The 14,167-nt window shown below is 40.2% G+C and overlaps 1 protein-coding gene across 1 annotated transcript; it reads right to left on the bottom strand.

The window, feature by feature from the left end:
• Nucleotides 1-295: 295 nt before the first annotated feature.
• nubp1 (nucleotide binding protein 1 (MinD homolog, E. coli)) lies at nt 296-9,870 on the bottom strand. The gene is made up of 10 exons (XM_041062975.1): nt 9,790-9,870; nt 8,718-8,822; nt 8,434-8,567; nt 6,508-6,576; nt 6,221-6,253; nt 6,037-6,127; nt 5,769-5,923; nt 2,853-2,963; nt 1,952-2,138; nt 296-1,460 (listed from the first exon to the last, which is right to left on the bottom strand). Exons 1-10 carry the CDS (start codon nt 9,818-9,820, stop codon nt 1,408-1,410), a joined length of 969 nt encoding a protein of 322 aa, XP_040918909.1. The 5' UTR covers nt 9,821-9,870; the 3' UTR covers nt 296-1,407.
• Nucleotides 9,871-14,167: the final 4,297 nt, after the last annotated feature.

Raw genomic sequence — 14,167 nt, 5'->3', positions numbered from 1 at the left:
CTGTGGTTGTGGCTGCTGTTGTTGTCTGTGTTAGCAGGATGCAGATGCAGTTTCACATGTGTTTTTCAATGAACCCCTGAAGGAAGTACACATGAGGACGCATGTGGAGGCACACATACACACACAGTTGTGCTTCTATCACTTCAGAGGGCATTACGTTGACACGAACCAAGCCTTTTTGTCCCTACGGCTCGGTCCCTCAAATGTCACTGTGTCCAAACAGATTTATATCCCCATAACACAAGCAACACAAGTACACACACTCGCACAAAGAGAAAATGTCCACAAACTGTGGTCATCATCATCCTTACTCTCAGTATTTGGCAAAGTATATAATAAAAAGAAACTGTGAGTTTTAACATTAAAGACAAGGTGATCCCAAGGAATCCTACATTCATAAAGCAGATCAACAAAAACTAAAACAAACCTGTAATAAGGGTTCAGTAGAAATAGACGTTTGGTATTATATTTTATAAATCAAAACATCTGTCCAAAACACTTTTTTTTTCTTTTTTTTACAAATCATTAATCAAATCATAATAAGCTGTGATTCAAAACAGGGAATCCACCTTTACAGGTGTATTGAGTAACAACGGAGTCACATCTCTCTACAAAACTCACAATTACAGAAGAAGCAAATGCAAATGGGAAGCTTCATACCATACTGATGATTCTGTGCTCTGCATGCAGAGAACTTGTTCAACTGGAATCTGTTTTCATCTTGTAAAGGAACTGACATAGTTTACATGTGTGTTTGTTTCAGAGTGAGCCTCTGCTACTCCACATGTAGCCCACCTTTACTTTAATTTACGTAAGGATGAGTCTGGTGAGATTCTATACTTCTCTTATTGCAAACAAATCCCATAAAAACACCTAAACCAACAACAAATTGATCCCATTAACAAGCACCGTCTTATTCCTCCGTGCCATAGACCCACTGGGTACTATGTTCCTTCATCACCATTACTGAGGGCACTGCGGGTTATCTTGAGTTGATCCCACAAACACTATTCTGCTGCTGCAAATACTCACTTGAGCAAATGTGTATTAATCCACAGCTGAAAGCAGTGCTCGACAAATGTACTAGTAACTCCTGTTGAGTACAGCGCCCAGCTGTTTTATTTATCTTGAAATTGAAAATATATATTTATTCATGACCTGTTTTTAGAAATGTATGCTTTCAGTAGGAATGACATGTAAAGCAAGCATCAGTATTCAAAACTGGATCTGGCTCGCTGAGATAATATCAAAGCTACTACCTGTCATGAATTCAAATTATACAACTTCTGACAAGCTTTGATAACTATAGCACACTGATGTTATGGACCTTTATATGTGCGTTTCATTCCTTCCACATGCTCATCATGTGTTCTGTCTCAGTGTTGTGGTTCCCCCATCGGAGTGGCCTCATGTGGTGCTCTGCTCCTCTGTCTCACCGTTAGAGCAGTAGTCCTGGATACCTGGTGGAGGAGAGAGGATGGCGTGATGGTGATGACATGGTAGTTTTGATGAACACGATGAAGATGTTCAAGGACACAAACATACCACTGTTGTTTACAACCTTTGATGTGCATCTGCCAGGCAAAAGCCCAGAGTGAATCATCAGTTACACAAGCCAGACTTGATTCCCCAACTTTAATCTCACGCTGTAAGTACAGTTATTGAATTTCGATTCAAACCTACTCCTTCCCCTTTAGTCGACTGGTTCCCATTTGTAAAGTAATCACTTCTTCTTTCATTACGTTTATCAGGAATTGGGCAGTCTAGTAAACCATCTAGTCATCAAAAATAAGGACTTCAATGGAAGGTGAAATATGTTTATGCATCATATATAATGCCATTACCCAGGAATCTATCAGAACAGACAATATGATGAAAGAGAGGCATAAAAATGGACACTGGAGATGTTTGTGTATGAATCTGCTGTGCTTGGATTCCTTTGAGCACTCACTCTGCACAATTCTCTGGTAGACAGCAGCAGCAGGAGAGTCAGGTACTTCGCTGAGGAAAGATTTGCCCTCGTCGCAGCTTCGTGCTATCCTCGGGTCCAGAGGCACTTTTCCTAACAGAGGTAGATTTAGGTCTGCACACATTTGCTCAGCGCCTCCGCTGGTGGGAGGGAAGATTTGTGATGTGTTCTGCAAGTGTGAGGACAAAGGAGAATCAAAGCCATATATACATTTTCAGACTCTACGGAGCCTAAATTACATTGGATCTGCGCTGCTACAGACATCAATCAAACAATATGATGTCAGACTTGACAAACCCTTGATTGGCCAATAAATGTGTTTACAAGGTGAGCTGCGTGTGGTTGAGAAGATATGTGCAGTGCATCCTTGTTGTGGGGTTGTTGGCTTAGCCCTCTCTGGCAGCCTGTATGTCAACAGAGAGCTGCTTCACAGTGCTAGCTAGTGTTTTGACTTGATTCAGACCACAAGAGAAACACCTTTAAATGTCTTCATAGCCCAGTCTAAGCACCCCAAGTACTAAGAGTCAGAAATACTTCAGCTGTAAACCACACAACATCCAGTTCTCTCAGGTTTTGATGTAGCAGAAGAGGTAAAAGCTCTGTGGTCAACCTTGTTGTAATACTTCTGTTAACCCTTTGATGTTTGACTTGTACCTACTGTACCTCTTTGCTAAGTGTGTCCATTATTACATTGTTTGTACTCCCTGAATTACCCTACTTAATTAAATAGTTTTCCCATTTCTGTGATAGATGCACTTAAACTTTACTCAACTCTCAACATGCTTCCTCAGTTTATATGCTGTTCACTTTCATGGTTTTTATCCTGTTTGTTTTTGAATGCATCTGTGTCTGACTGGCATGTGCATGAAGATCTGTCAGTGACCTTGCATTTAGGACAGACAAAGCCGCTCATGTTCTCCACCACTCCGATGATCGGCAGCTTGACCTTCTGACAGAATCTGATCTCCTTTCGCACATCCTGCAACGACACCTCCTACAGAGGGAGGGAGAGAGAGAAACCCAAAACAGAAAGAGAAAAGCAAAGTAACAGAGGAGGGTGAGGGAGACAACAGGTACGAAAGAAAACAGGACAGAGATGGGGAGGAAACAGTGACACCAGTGAAAAAAGGCAAGATAAAGCATTGGTTTAGATACCTTTTCTTTCCCTCGTGAAAAGCTGCCAGATTGACTCTCATGTTTGTGGGAGTGTTTGTGGGAATGTTTTGAAATACTTGAGTGTGAAAAAAGAAAATACTCTTCCATATCACGAGCTTGGGAACTTGTCTCTTTATATAAAAGCAGAGAGGCTTCTTTGCTTGGGTAATGCCCAATTCAGAGGTGGTTAGGTCTGGTTCAGTGAGAGCTGATGGATTGAGGAAGTGATTCTACTGCTGTCTGACCTCACAGGTCCCAGCCTAATTTGAGTACCAGGAAGCATTTTCTCAAAATCAGAGGCAGAAACAACGAGCACAAATTCACTGTGACAGAGTGCGTGCAGAGAGTACCATCTATTTTAACATACTATCAATAGATTTGTTTCAAAACTCAGTTTCTTTAGTGTACACTACAAAACATTATGGCCTAAGTACAGTTAGCTGTTAACCTGAACACATTTTTATGTTATGTTTATGTTTATTCCTTTATTGGTCCCTCAAGCTGGGGAAATTTATTCTCTGCATTTGACCCACACCAAGTGAATGAAACACACACACAAGCATGCACATGCACTAGAGACGGTGGGGCAGGGGGCTTCCTAGTGAGGAGCTGGGGTGGATCAGTGCCTTGCACAACAGCCATGGTGACAGAGGCGGGGGTGGGGGGGGGTCATGTCTCCTTCACCACCACCCATATTCGTTGTGCATATCCATTGTACTTGGTCGAGGAATTGAACCCTCCGATCTCCGGGCGGTCCAAAGTCCAAAGCCGCACTCTTAACTTGCTGCGCCACACCCGCCCCACATAGAAATGTTAGGGACGGTCAGTGTGCATATGTGTGTGTGTCTGTGAGTCTTAAAGTCAGAGTCTGTGTTGTTGCTAAGGTAGCAGATATCCTGGTGTCTCTTTGGTACACAAACCCACATGGGGTTTGCGCCCTCATCAAACAAACAACCCAGAAGTTCTCATTAAACCAGGTGTGAAACAATATTTGATGATCTGAAACATACAGCACTGTAGCAGATTTTCAGTTTTTTGAGAGAGAAGTTACTTTTGTTGAATAAGAAATGAAAATTTTCTTTTTTTTTTCTGTGTTCCTTATTTGGAAGGTCTGCTTTACAAATTGGGATTTGGATGCTTATTTCATAAGGTCATTTTAATTTTTTTTTTTTTACAAAAACAATGACCATGTTTGGTGGGTTCACAAACTTTCAAGCAGCGCTGCATGGTGTATTCTACTCATCCACTTTCTAGAATATAAATATCATAATTCTGTATTTTACGATGGGTGTTGAAACCATTTTATTGCTTTTATTGTGTTTTGTGTAAATAACTAACTACCAAACCTGCTGGATTTTAACTTGATATAGTGCCATGACTGTTAGTGTAGACACCCTGTGGTCACTGTAGCATAGACTTTTATAGGTTTATGATAAAATAGCATCCTCTGTTGGTTGCCATTTTATAAAAACATTGAGTGAAATAAAAGCAGCTTATCTGACAGTCACATAGCTTAAGTTTAAGAGCATCCTGGAAGTGAAAAGAAATAAATACAATCTCTGTAGCGACAGAAGGTTCAAATGAGTCTTAAATCAAATGAATCAAATGAATGAATCAATCAATCAATCAATTAATCAATCCATAAATAAATAACAGTGGCATGTGAAAAAGTCTGGGAATTCCAATTGAATACTTAGTAACACTTTGATAGTTATAGCAGAATGCAAATGTCTTCCTAGTCTTGATTTAGATATTTTCACCCACTCTTCCAGTAGATCACTTCCAGTTCTGAGATAATTTTAAGCTGTCTTGCACATGACATGTGCAAGATAGACCAATCACGAATAAAAACTGACAGCGCCTTCACGTTAGAGGAAAGGCTCATTCTTTTAAATGTCTGTCTACTGCAAAGATTTTCACGTCAAAAAGCAAGAAAATGTGTCATTTTGAAAGTGGCCCCGCTTTCTTTCATTCTGCCTCACTTACTTTGTCTTCCTAGAATTACTTTCTGCTAGCACCCAACAATGTTTGGGGACTTACTGTAGATAAATGTGGCCTAAACATGTAGGTGGAGAAAGGACTGGTGACAGTTGCAGCAGTAGGGGAGTGCGGGGTTTTCCAGTTGAGAGAAAATAAGATCCCCATCCTACTTAAATTACTTGCTTAAAACACAACTACATTGTATAATAGACTTCCAAAGTTAGTGCTCTGTTCTTCTGCAGTGCTTTTCTTCTTTTTGCTGAATATATTCTGGGGCCAATTGTAGGTATGGTTCTTTGCTTTTTACTATTGGAGAGATTACAACAAAACCCAATGTGTAGCAGAGACACGTAGCGGCAAAATCTAATGCAGCTGTGGCAGTGTTGCATTTTGAGTGAACGGCTGATTCTCTCTTTTAATCCCTGTGGCATATCTAATTTGTTGTCTGTTAATCTGGTTGTGGCTTTTAGACTTTAGACTACCACTCTCATTATTACTCCCTAGTGTTACATAAAAACCACCAGATAAACGAACAACTGCAGGTGGCCACAGTTCATTCTATAGAAAATCACTAACTGAAGTACAAGTACAGAATTTCCCTTTACAGTTGCTGTTATTTAACTAAAGTTCGAGCATTTCTGTGTGTGTGTGTGTGTGTGTCTACCTGTGGTGTGGTGATGATGACAGCTCCATCAACATGAGTGGAGCTAAGGTACTGGACAATAGACAGGTGCTCGTCAGAGGTGCCGGGGGGCGTGTCCACGATAAGGTAATCCAGCTCCCCCCAGTCAACGTCCCTCAAAAACTGCTTGATCATTCCTGATTGGGGACGAACATCGCACAGGTTACAGTGGTATGACGTGGAAAAAGTAAAACAAATTCACACACACACACACACACAAACACACAAACACACACCCACAAAAACATACCGTTCTTCTTGGGTCCTCTCCAGATCACAGCGTCATCGGGGCTACTGAGCAGGAAGCCAATCGACATGACCGCCAGGTTGTCATCCACATACTGCAACACACACACACATTTATGATATATGCAATAATTTACTTGAATAACGAAACATTAAAAACTACAGGAGCAGTATTTGAATTGACTCACCACAGGAGACCAGCCTGAGCCACTCTGGTGAACCTGCACACAACACCACAGATTACACACCTACTCCGAAGTCAAAGCTTGATTAAAAACAAACAACAACAAAAAAAAAAAAAACAAGGTATGGGTGGAGAGAATGAATGCTATACGTGGTGAGTAAAGTTTACTGTGATTAATTTAATGAAGAATTTGAACATGGACACCGTCCCTTGCACAGATTTGTGATATTCCCTATACTATTTATGTGTTGTACTATTCTAAATTTTTCGATAAACTACGGCTAAACTTACTTGTTCTCCCTCTAAACCCATGATCCTTGGAATGGATGGACCACAGATATCTACATCCAGCAGGGCAACCTAAAGAGAGGAGAGAGAAAGCAGAAGAACAAGCACTCTTTAGTCCCCAGTGTAGAGGAATCTGTGTCAGGCTGAACTGATGTTAAACTTTGGTTCAGTTTTGAAATCCTGTACAAATCTCTGCAACCAGCACTGAGAGGGAGGACGGTGACCTCCTGACATTCCTCAAAGGCTACACAGAGGGGAGGTGTAAGAGGAGGGAAGATGGCTGACAAGGCTGTTAGCCAGAGACATTGTGAGGGGTTCACATCACATCACAAAACTCAACACCCAATGCCACAGAGTCAGGGAATGACGCAAACATTAGGACCTCGGAGTATGAAAACATACAGAAGTCACATATGTTGCATTCGCTTTGAACCAGCTAAATATGACTTTTTTTTTTTTTTTTTCCAAAAATCCAGTTTGACCTTCAATCCTAAAAACAGCCAAAGTCAGTTTACATGTTACACACTGACTTATCCTAAGTTAAACCGTGAACTGAACGTTGCTCTTGCTGCTTCACTGACTTGCTTAGCTGCAATTTAGTTAAACTAGAACTTACAGGTGTTTTAACTGCAGCTGCATACTGAGTTGGACCTAACCCCTTTGTCAAAAACAAACTGGATCACAGCTATACTTCAGCTACACAGGGTACATGATAAATGTACCCTGTCAATTCCATTGCAATCACTGTGCATTAACTTGGAAGGTGCTAATTAAGGTAACTGGTTTCTGAAAACAGACAACTCAAGAAAGAATTTAGAAATACGACAGGAACAATGGAGCCTACAGTGTTTTTAATCAATACACTTAAATTCTAGTTGCACATTTCACTATCACAACGCCACATTTTATATTCATATATTCATTTTATATCATCTCATGACTTTATAATTTTGAACCATTTAATTAATCAATTATTTTATTTGCACTTTTCATGCAAAATCATTGCAGCAAAAAGTGCTTCTCACAAATCCCCCAACCCCGGCCCCCATATTCCTCCCACCCACGAACACACATCTTACACACTCACACACACTCTCTCTCACACACACACACACACACACACACGCACACACAAACCAATCAATAATTAACAGTTTAAAACAAGGTTATAATAAGGAACCCAATAAAAACTGGAATGAGGAAAAGCTTTCATAAATCTCATAATTTTGCAATGAGTGAACACAACAGGCAGGATAAAAATTTTACATACAGAAAAGCAAAAATAATATAAAACATATACGTGATAAATAAGTTTGAAAAACAATAATAAAATGCTACAAGAGAAAATCTGTTGAAGTGAGTAGGACCAGAAATCAAGGTACAGAATTAAAAGGAAAACAAAGACAAAGATAAAGTAAAATACTAAAGAAGAGGAGATGAATTAATGTGAGTACAACCAGGAATCCAGAAAAAAAAATTAATAAATAATAAAACAGACCAAAATGTGTGAATAAATAGACAAATAAACTTCAATTAAAAGCAAGACTAAAGAGGTAAGTTTTAAGATTGCTTTTCAAACATGTCTGCAGTGACCTCTAGTGGCATTTAGATGATCTCCCCAGCACACAGCACAGACTAAACCTCAGACACAGCATAAACCACAGCTTCAAAGAGCACAGCAAAAATCTAGAGTGGTTTTGTTTTTCAGGTAAGTTTGAACTCGTCTTGAACCTTAAAAGAGGAAACTGTCAACCTATCACACCTCCATCTTTGACCCTCAAGTGAAAAATATAAGATGGGCAATAATATGTGTAGCTCTGAGTTTAAACAAATAGGTTGGTATCCTTGTTTTGTTTGCTGAACTTCAAACACACACACAAATAGTGGCTGACTGATTTCCATGGCCATGAATGGAAACCGAAATATTACCTCCTTTGTGCTGTCACTCGCCAGGGCGTGGGCCAGGTGAGCACTGAAGGTGCTCTTCCCCACTCCTCCTTTTCCAGACAGCACAAGGATCTTGTGTTTGACTGTTGACAGCTTGGCTCCTATCTCTGCTATAGCTGAGGTGAGACACAAAGGAAATCAGCTTGATCTTGATTCCTTAGATTCAAATTTAAGTTCAACACTAATCCCACAAGTATAAGTTGAACAGACTTGCCCTTGTGCATATATCCAGTGACCATAATATCAAGATTTGAGAACAGTCTTACCGGGGTCGGGAGCCTTGGTGGCTCCAGAAGCACACAGCTTCTGGTTGGGGCAGCCCTGACATGACGCTGACTTTCCTGCTTGCTCACTCGTTGTTCCTGGACAATCTGAAAGCATTACAAGGAGGCCAGTTATCAGTGTTTTGGCTTTATCAGAGCTGAGTAGATGCTCTTGGCCTGGTCCGAGTGGCTAAAACTCAAGTCTGAAGTTGAACTACTTTTCTTTAACCTCGTTAGCCCCGGCGCCAACTGGTGGGTCTTTTCAAACTCATGCTGTGCCGAATAACTTTGATCAAACCCACATGACTTTTTTTATTCCAGTGGAGAAGCTGAAGTTTCCAAACTCACTAAACATGCCAGGCTGAATTTGGGGAAATGTGTATCTGACACTGCACTAGACATCTGGAATATTTTCATTTGACTTGTGTAATCATCAAAAATATGAAGATGAATAAGATCATTTTAAGCTAATAAAGCTGATTAAAGGGGGATGCGGCTCATATTAATAATGCAATTTTCATACTGCAGAATAATATGATTAAATGTGGTGTGTTATCCAGAAACACCAGTTGGTGGTTTACCACACTGACAACTGTGTCACAATGACTCAGCAAAATTTCAGGCAACACTGTGGCATTTCATTACAAATTCATTCAGTACTGTTTAACTGGCCTTTTGTATTTACCATCTATTCTTGCTCGGGAAAATATGAACGATTTCTGCGTGGACATTAATCCGCTGACACACTTTAACACACTTTAATAAGTGCGTCACTGAACTTCATGATTGAACAAGCGGTTTGTTCTTCGTTTATTCGTTTTAACTAAAAGGCCCCAGCCCTGCACGTCCTGATGGGAATATGACAACCGACCCACCTGCGTGGATATAAAAACCCTGACAAATAACAGAACTACCTGAAGTGTAATTAGTGTTAGTATCGGAATCGTCTGTTAAAAAACAAAACAAAACACAACACAGCTTCACAGTGAGACAATTTTACAAAACGCCAATTCGTGAACTAACTCCACCGTCTTGAAAGCAAATGTCGAAATTAATTTAAGTTTTAAAAACTCACGTTCTGGAGCATTATCTGGTACGTCGGCCATCTTTGCACGAGCGTCCTCCCTTTAAAGTCTTCCCCCTTCGATGGTTCCGGATTCTCACAACACAAAATTTCAGTGCCGTCGCAAATATCAGGTTCTCTGGTAACAAAGATGCTGTGTGAGAGATAACACCGTGTGAAATAACATGTTAATCGGGGCAGAGTAAAAGTGCCACGCACACATGCATTATATTCATTATGCAACTGAACTGTACTTTTTTTTTAATTGAACGAATTCTAGGAAAAAAGTTAAGTCCTCTTTTTTTGTAAAGATTTCCAAGCATACGAAACAATGACACTAACTATATAAACGTCGAAAAATAAATAAGAAAATGAAGTTAATATTTTGAGGGAAAAAATGTAATGGGAATGAACTTAATTCTTTTGTGAGCAAGACTTGGACAGTAAAATGGTATATACAGTGTATATACAGTTAAAGGCATTGTTAGATGAGTTAGGTATGGATTGAGGTAACCCCTGCTGCTGTCCCAGTCTGTGCAGCTGTATCTATCACTATCTTCAACCTTTTCTAAAGGGCTTTCCACCCAAATCCTTAGTTAACGCTACCAGTTGCACAGTCTGTTATAAAACATGGCTTCTATCAACTACAGGGCTGAGTTTGTTTTCTAGATAGCCAGTTACAAATAATAAATGAAATTTACAGTTGCACGCTAAAGGATAAAACAGAAAGGATGTTGGTCTCAATCTATTACAGGACTAAATTAATTATTAAACTTTAACACACTTTAACACGTTAACACATAATCATTTTCATTAAACTGAATTAGCAGTAGAAAGTTGATTTACTGTCCAGCAGCAATTACTTGAACTCAAAATGACTAACTGTGACCACTAGGGTGTGCTTTTGATTCAGTTATGCCAAAAGTTTCAGACACATACACACAGGAAAAGAAAGAGAGACAGGGAGAAGGGGATTATATTATTGCACACATTCAGATTTAACGTTGTTGTTGTGAAAAGATCTGAATTAATTTTTTGACAAGTTATGCTGTCACAGAGGATACTTTAATCAAGTGCAATGAGGCTGTTATAAACAGCAATGAGTTGAACGTGCTATTGATGCAGAAAAAAAGGAAATAAAAAGAGAAAAGTCCTAAATGAGTGAAAGCTTGGAGAGATAAAAATAGACATCAAAAGCGAGATAGGGACAGACAATGAGACATAAACAAAGCACACAAAGGGTGCAGCACAGAGAAAGCAAAGATAGGGGCGTCATTAGGTGTGTAATTCCCCCCCTCAAGGCTACATGAAAGTCTCAGCAGACAAAAAACAACAGTACAGTTGGAGAGCTGTAGTTTGCAGGAGTCATTTGTGAAATGGCTATAATGTCCTTCCTCTTTCCCCCTCGCTATTCCTCTCCTGCCTCTCCACACCCGTTTAAAGAAGTGCTAAAAAGGCTGAATTGGTTCTTTGAATAGAGAGAGAGAATAAACTCAAGCCTGACGTTATCCAGTGTACAATGCTATGCCAAATCTTCAGACAGCGGGAAAACGGAAAATATGGAACTATTACCTGGGAGCTGTTCCTTCAGTTTCTGTTGGTTTCAGATATTCGGCCATGAGCCAAAATACTGAAAAAAAAAATCATGACCTGAAGATGGCGCTACATGAAAAATCAGGGCCTCACCAAACTCATTAGGATTCATCCACTGGGGATCATCAATGTCTGTACAAAATTTCATGGCAATCAATCTAACAATATTTTGAGATATTTCTGTCTGAGACCAATCAACACTGCTGTGGCTAAAAGGGATAACAGTGGGATATATTTATAGCCTACCATTGACTGTAACTGCCCAAATATTTGGGGAGTTTTGCATGTCTCACACACACACACACACAGAGTGTTCAGTTGACTAGATAGTCCATCATGAAGTCAGACACATTCTGTCCATTCAGCAAGTAGTCTACACACGCACACATACACATACTAATGGACTCAGGTCAGATTTTGGTCACAGAGTTACTCAGCACAAAAGTTAAGCCTTGGCTGCACAAGTGGTCATCACGCTGGGAACAATGCCACGCACACACACACTAGCCTTAACAAAACTCACACTTTTTCTATAAGGATTAACTGAAGGGGCTTTTGCGTGTGTGTTTTGGAGGGAGGGCGTGTCAACGCAGAAATGTCATACAACACAAGAGGAAAGAGGAAGTTAGTCGTTTATGGAAAAAAGATGGGTGTGATCTGGACATGCTGCTCTTAATGAGCTGCATGTGAAAAAAGAAAAAAGAAAAGAAAAAAGAAAAACAGTAGGAAACAAAGTGTGCGTTTAATTAGATTTTATGAAGTGTTCACCCCTCCTTTTCTGTCTTTTTGAACAGATCATGAGAACAAAACAAACTCTAATTGAATTTTTTTGTTGGAAATTTTATCAGAACAAAGCTGGTGAAAGAAAAATTAAATCTGTACTGAGCGAAAACAACATTTCTCAATGCTCAAGTGACAAAACCCTCAAGGGCTGGTGGTAATCATGATTTCTGTCTGTCGGGAACTAAGGAGATTGGATAGGTTGGGGTGGATGGATAGTACAACAAAATATCTAACTTCAACACGGGAGATCACTGTTCACCTCTGGTCATTTAACCAAGACAACAATCGTTCCCTAACCTGTTATTGTAACCATGACGCCAAAGGTCTCCTCATCTCAGCAAAGTAAGTCATTTTGACTCAAATCGAGATGTTTTTACTTATTTTAATTTTACCTATTGTGTCAATCTGGAAAGCAATTATCAACAAAGTATTTTTTGAGTTTTTTGAATGAGCTCTCCTCTGTATCACACTGCTGTGCCAGTGCAGTGATCTTACCGAAATCAATGGGAGTCAGTGTGGACTGGTCGTTGTAGAGACACTACCCCAAAAAAAGAATGACAGAATCTCACAAGTTCACTTCTCCATTGTTCTCCAGTCTGAGATTCTCCCCTCGTCCCCTCATCCTCCTCCCTCAATTCCTCCTCTTTCCTCCTTCTGATATGAAATTCTCAGCTGTTAGAGTCATGTCGGGTCACCCCCTCGGGGACTGCTTTAATTGTTTTCTTACTGCACATTGTTGGCCAACAGTCTGATCACACAATACGTGAAGAGAGTGAAAGAGATTTTGACATTTGCGTTTGACCGTTCAATTTAATAAACTTCAAGCAGCTCACATGCCTTTGTTTAAAGTTCCTTCCTCTCTCCAGAAACAAGAACGTTCGTTGTTCTGTCCACACCTAACGAAAATGCAAAGTGATGCACACGCACAAGCACTAAGCACTGGCTATGCAAAATCATTGCTCAACATCATAAGGAGCACACTGTACACATGCATACATTTTTGTTTATGCTTTTGTGTGTGTGTGTGGGCACTCCCTGACTGATGACACATGCAAATCTACAGTATATAATTCACCCAACTAGATCACTAAATCAAAATTAAGTTTTGATTTGTTTTGCACATATCTCTTCAGAGAAAAAGGCAGATGAAGACTTACACAGACAAAGAAGTGATTCATTTCTGGGTTTGCTAGGAAAAAAATGCCATAAATCAAAATCTGGGAGTGTCCCGTGGTTTTGCTTCTCTTGTTGTAATGATTAAACAAATGAGATAAAATGTGTTAATAAGTGAGTGCTGATTAGTGAGCTGGTAGGCAAGGTTTTGTTACCTTCTGACAGAGCCTGACTAGGTGTTTGCCCCTATTTCCAGGCTTTATGCTAATCTGGGCTAACCAAGGACATGATCCCACACCAGGTTCCCACACACACAACAAGCACTGCTGCGAAACCCACTAGGGTCCATCTACAAAATCTAGTCTGCTGGCAGACTTTACAAAATCCGCTATAATGGCAAAAAGAATCGATTACTCTTCTTGGTAAGAGTCTTGTGTTTTTGTTTGGTTTTTTTTGCCAAAATTACTCAAGTTCCCTCTCGACAAAATGTCAAATTGTTCATGTTAAAATACTAAAGGCAGCGTCTTTACAGAATTGCACTATATACAGCAGTTGAGCAATAGCCAGCATGTCTACACACAGTGGAAAAGGAATTTTGGATGCTTCTTGCAGTTATTCTGGTCAAGCTGCAGCCAAAGGAATCCCAGACATCAGCTCTATCCTCATGCCTCCATCCCCCAGCCTGTGTCTCACCAGCCCGCAACGCGAACCAGTGACCACATACAGCCCCCTACTCCTGGAGACCAAACTAATCAGACTGAGCCCCTTAACTCCCAACAGGTAAAACCAGGGCTGACCCTCCAGGGCTGCAGCTTTTTTGTACTGCTTGTGTGTGAGAATGTGAGATGGTGGTCTGTTTTGGTGTGAGGATAGCACCTGATTGACCTTTGACCTGCCACGA

This window comes from Toxotes jaculatrix, chromosome 18, assembly GCF_017976425.1.
Source record: "Toxotes jaculatrix isolate fToxJac2 chromosome 18, fToxJac2.pri, whole genome shotgun sequence".
NCBI lineage: Eukaryota > Metazoa > Chordata > Actinopteri > Toxotidae > Toxotes > Toxotes jaculatrix.
The sequence above is the reverse complement of the archived record's forward strand: the minus strand, read 5'-3'. Positions and strand labels throughout refer to the sequence as shown.

Bases quoted from the DNA above. Each gene is read 5' to 3' on its own strand.
- nubp1 (XM_041062975.1), bottom strand. From the start codon at position 9,820: ATGGCCGACGTACCAGATAATGCTCCAGAAC. The intron at 5,924-6,036 runs GTATGTTTTTGT...GTCCCCAATCAG, and splicing joins GAGAGGACCCAAGAAGAACG to GAATGATCAAGCAGTTTTTG. The intron at 2,964-5,768 runs GTAGACACACAC...CTCCCTCTGTAG, and splicing joins TCATCATCACCACACCACAG to GAGGTGTCGTTGCAGGATGT.